At 40.1% G+C, this 3,997-nt stretch overlaps 1 protein-coding gene across 1 annotated transcript; it reads right to left on the bottom strand.

The window, feature by feature from the left end:
- Positions 1-495: 495 nt before the first annotated feature.
- On the bottom strand, positions 496-3,098 carry LOC119354544 (syntaxin-132-like). Its single transcript, XM_037621262.1, has 11 exons — positions 2,957-3,098; positions 2,803-2,859; positions 2,596-2,644; positions 2,399-2,487; positions 2,222-2,295; positions 2,097-2,139; positions 1,565-1,651; positions 1,380-1,457; positions 1,214-1,294; positions 1,039-1,104; positions 496-935 (listed from the first exon to the last, which is right to left on the bottom strand). Exons 1-11 carry the CDS (start codon positions 3,008-3,010, stop codon positions 774-776), a joined length of 840 nt encoding a protein of 279 aa, XP_037477159.1. The 5' UTR covers positions 3,011-3,098; the 3' UTR covers positions 496-773.
- Positions 3,099-3,997: the final 899 nt, after the last annotated feature.

The following is a 3,997-nucleotide window of genomic DNA, read 5'->3' as shown; positions in this document are numbered from 1 at the left end:
CAGCACAGCACTTTGGAAGTTCTTTTATCAAAGTGCATCATGTGTCTCGAGTTTGTGACCTGCGCGCAATAGCTGAGCATTTTCTTTTGCAAGAAGAAACAGCGCCCCAAGATGAATGATGGCTCCTTTGGTTTAGAGGAATTCTAGAGGATAGAATTCTTATAGGACTTTTTTTTTAGAGCCCTTTAGTTTATAGGAATAGATTCCTATTCCTACATAGAATTGGTTCCTATCCTCCACATTTCATAAGAAAATAAAAAAGAGCCTAGACTCAATGAAAAAATTCCTTTGGTGTCAACCAAATGACATCTTGTTTCCTATTCCTATTCATAGGATTTGAGATACATGTCATCTCATTTCCTACAAGATTCCTATTCCTATGATAATCCTATCCTATGAACCAAAAAAGGCCTGAGCATTTTCTTTTGCAAGAAGAAACAAAGATGAATGAGCATTAGATCCGGTAACAAACAGCAAAACGTTCTTATGTTAGTATGGTGCACAAACTGCAATAAATGGATTTAGGAACAAGAATGCACATTTCGGTTTCGCGTTCACCACTTTCACCGCTAAAATAGCTGGAGCACACGAAACACAAATGAATAGCAGCACCTCCACGGGCAAACAATATGGGGCTTTGTCTGGTTGAGCATAGATACAACGATAGAAGAGTTTGAATCGGTCACAGAACTACACAGATTGCACAAACACAAAAACAGTATATATATATATATATTCCACCGAGATCTTGGGTTCCAGGTCATGCTCAAGAGTTACTTCTTCCATGGCTGGATAACCGCGACCACGATGATAACCACTATTACCAGGAGAAGGATGATGGCGTAGCACATCCACTTTCTCGAGTTTTTCTGCAGCTTCTTTGCATTCTGGAGAGCGCCCACACCTTGCTGTATGTGGTTGGTAGCATTTGAAACCTTGAAAAAAGAAAATGGAATGACAGTGCAAATGTTAGCAACATATCGTTAGTTTGCTTTATAAAATCGGTTAGGTCTATTTAGAATAAGCTGTTTGTCTTACATGTGTCTCTATGTGGTTGATCATGTCTCCTTGAGCCTCAACCAATACTGCCATATCCAGGAATATCTACAAGGCAAAACCCAGGAAATGGGGTACATAAGACATATTACAACCCTTGTATTCACATGGTGCGAACTATAAAATTGTACAAGAGCTCATGCAAATGAAAGATAACCTGCTGCAACTCCAGAAGCTTCCTCTCCAGATCTCTGACAGCATCATGACGCTCCTGTATCTCAGCAACAGTATCCAATATCTAGAAGAGGCCCAATTATCCTGATGAGATTTTGATGCATTTTCCCACAAGTACACAAATAATGACCAAGTTATAACTCATATACCTGGCCTCTCCCCTGCTGCTGAACAGCATCTTTGAAAATCTGCTCACTTCTCCCTGTCTCGATTAAATCATCAATAGTCTGCAGGTTCCAAAGTAACAAAGGAGGCACACTGTAAGATAAACAACTAAAAAACATTACAAATCAAAGCACAAATTTAACCATATAAAAAAATGTTGCAACTATACCTCTTCATCAGGGCGATTGCCAGTTACAGTAAATACCCTTCTTTCAACAACTTCCCGGTACTCCTGCCGGATTGATTCTCTCAATACCTGCATCAGAGGGTAACAACACCGTATAACTCACATAGTTGCAATAGTACATTATATTATTCTATTTTCAGACATCAGGCTGATGCATACTTTCAATCTACCATGATGGTAAGAAATATTCTTGTAAAGTTAATGAAAGTTGAAAGGAGGATAATTTGCAAAACATAGTTCAGTAATATTTGTCCTTTACTTTTTAGAACATATAAGCATCAATGAAGCCACTTCCACCGCTTTAGAAGAGCTAGATGTTCAGACTTCATATAGCTGGATGTCCCTGCTGCTCTATGAGGGCATGTCAAATAGCCCAGGTAGTAAATAGAAAAATATGGATTAATTTTCTATGTGTCTAAAGATTATTAGGCATTAGAGGGAACTTTTATTCATGGAACAAGAAAATCATCACATACAAGGTAATTTGGACAGTCCAGTTAGAGGAAAACAATACCTGAAAATCGTCCATCCGTTCCTTCAATTTCTTTTTGACTGCTCTGTAGAGATCGGTAAGCACAGTGAACAACAACTAATTCATGAAGGCAAGAAATCGGAAACACAAATTGACAGCAAATTTACCCAGTAGTCTGTTCTCTTGATCGATCTACTGCAGACCCCTTCCCACATCCAGGTTTCTGCCTGTTAGATAAGTTCTGTAGCACAGAGGCAGCAAACCATAAGCACGTCCATCCTTTAATTCATGCAGATAAAGCTAGGAAAGAATGACAGACACAAGCAGGTCAAGTGTAAACATACATCTTTTTCCAGTTCATCAACTTTGGTTTTTGCCATACGAACAATTTTCCCCACTTCATCAATATCTTTCTCCATTCGCTGCTTAATTGCTACAAAAATGTATTGTTGTACGTGACTATACATATAGCAAAATTTTCAAGAGAGTCTACACTCATTTCAGATAAGGTTTGGCTCTGCTAAAGAACACGAGTTCTCACCTTTCATGGCACTTGCTTTCGTAACTGCTTTTGATTCCTCGTTTGCAGTCTGCAAGAAAAGGCAGGGTGTATATATATTATATTTAACTGCGGGGCTTTGATAAATTCATCAAGAAGTTAGTACTCACACACCGAGATTCCGTCATTACTATGAATAAGGACCAGAAAGAGAAATAAGGAAATTAGAATGGGGGGTGATTAATGGACCTGGAGCTTAGTCAAGAGATTCGTCAGCTTAGCTATTAGGCTCTCAATTCCATCAACCTGTGTATGAAAGCATCATGTCATTAATCTGAAGTGCAAAAATGGACAAATAAGGCCGTTACAAAATGCGAAGACTGAAGAGTTTCCTAAACAGCACCTTCTTCAAGAAGCCTTTTAAATTATCAGAAGCATCAGGCTGATGCATTCCCATTTCAACGTCCCCATCTCTTGAGGAATCCCGCCGAGGAAGCTCAAAGGAATCCTGCAAAATAGGAATGTTTATAGAATATGTAATGCATGTACTGCAGCACCTGCACGAAGGCTTGATTGTTATGAATTCGATCTGACAAACCAATTGCACTACTTTCATCATAAGCTAAACCAAATACTATTGTTGCACAATAAAGCATTGACATTATAACTAATCCCAGAAGAGTATTAAGCTTAAATTGCTAATACTGCAGATAAACAGCCAAAAGAGTATTTGAGCTGTCACTTTCAAAATCAGAACACTTCCTTCCCAGTTGCGAATCGTTTGTATTCATAACACAGTGCATGTGAAAACTCAAAAGAAACATGACAACGATCATGTAATGCCAAAAGAATATTCTGAAGTCTTCCAGCATATCAAACCCCACAGAAACTCCAAGCCAGTTAATTTGACTGTTCAAATAACTAATGTGATCATTATGTGTTTTCAGCCTAACAGTCAATGACATTTCGAGGATGGTAGCAAAATTTACTCCGGTGTTAAGCATAAAGCTCGGAATAAATCAGAACAAAAGTCGTTGCAAATCACGGAGAGGTTCTTCAAACAACAGCAACCAGGCCATTTCTCATAACACAAAAAAGCAGATCTAACGCGACCATCCTAAAAGGATACATCCTGCTACTTCGCCACGCACATCTGAGCAGCTAAGCCGATTCCTTGCGTGGCATTTCCTTCTTTTTTTTCGCGCCCCGACGCTTAAGCAATCCCTTTCTCCACCAGTCACCCAGCCGCCTCTAAACTCGATCAGGCCCAGCCGACTTGGAACTCATAGCAACAGAACAACGGTTGCTTCAGAAATTTGAAGCCCATGCGGGAGGGGGGCACGGCGGGCAGCCCCGCTCAGATCTCGAGCTCGTGTCTGGATCCCCGCCACTCGGTGAAGCAATTGAGGGAGCCAGCGTGAGTAGATCGAGGGACAGGACGGTT

This window comes from Triticum dicoccoides, chromosome 2A (assembly GCF_002162155.2).
Source record: "Triticum dicoccoides isolate Atlit2015 ecotype Zavitan chromosome 2A, WEW_v2.0, whole genome shotgun sequence".
Classification (NCBI taxonomy): Eukaryota; Viridiplantae; Streptophyta; class Magnoliopsida; order Poales; family Poaceae; genus Triticum; species Triticum dicoccoides.
The sequence above is the reverse complement of the archived record's forward strand: the minus strand, read 5'-3'. Positions and strand labels throughout refer to the sequence as shown.

Coding starts and splice junctions, on each gene's coding strand:
- LOC119354544 (XM_037621262.1), bottom strand. CDS start 3,010: ATGGGAATGCATCAGCCTGATGCTTCTGATAATTTAAAAGGCTTCTTG. Junction 2,140..2,221: donor TCAAGAGAACAGACTACTGG/GTAAATTTGCTG, acceptor CGATCTCTACAG/AGCAGTCAAAAAGAAATTGA. Junction 1,458..1,564: donor GCAATCGCCCTGATGAAGAG/GTATAGTTGCAA, acceptor TGGAACCTGCAG/ACTATTGATGATTTAATCGA.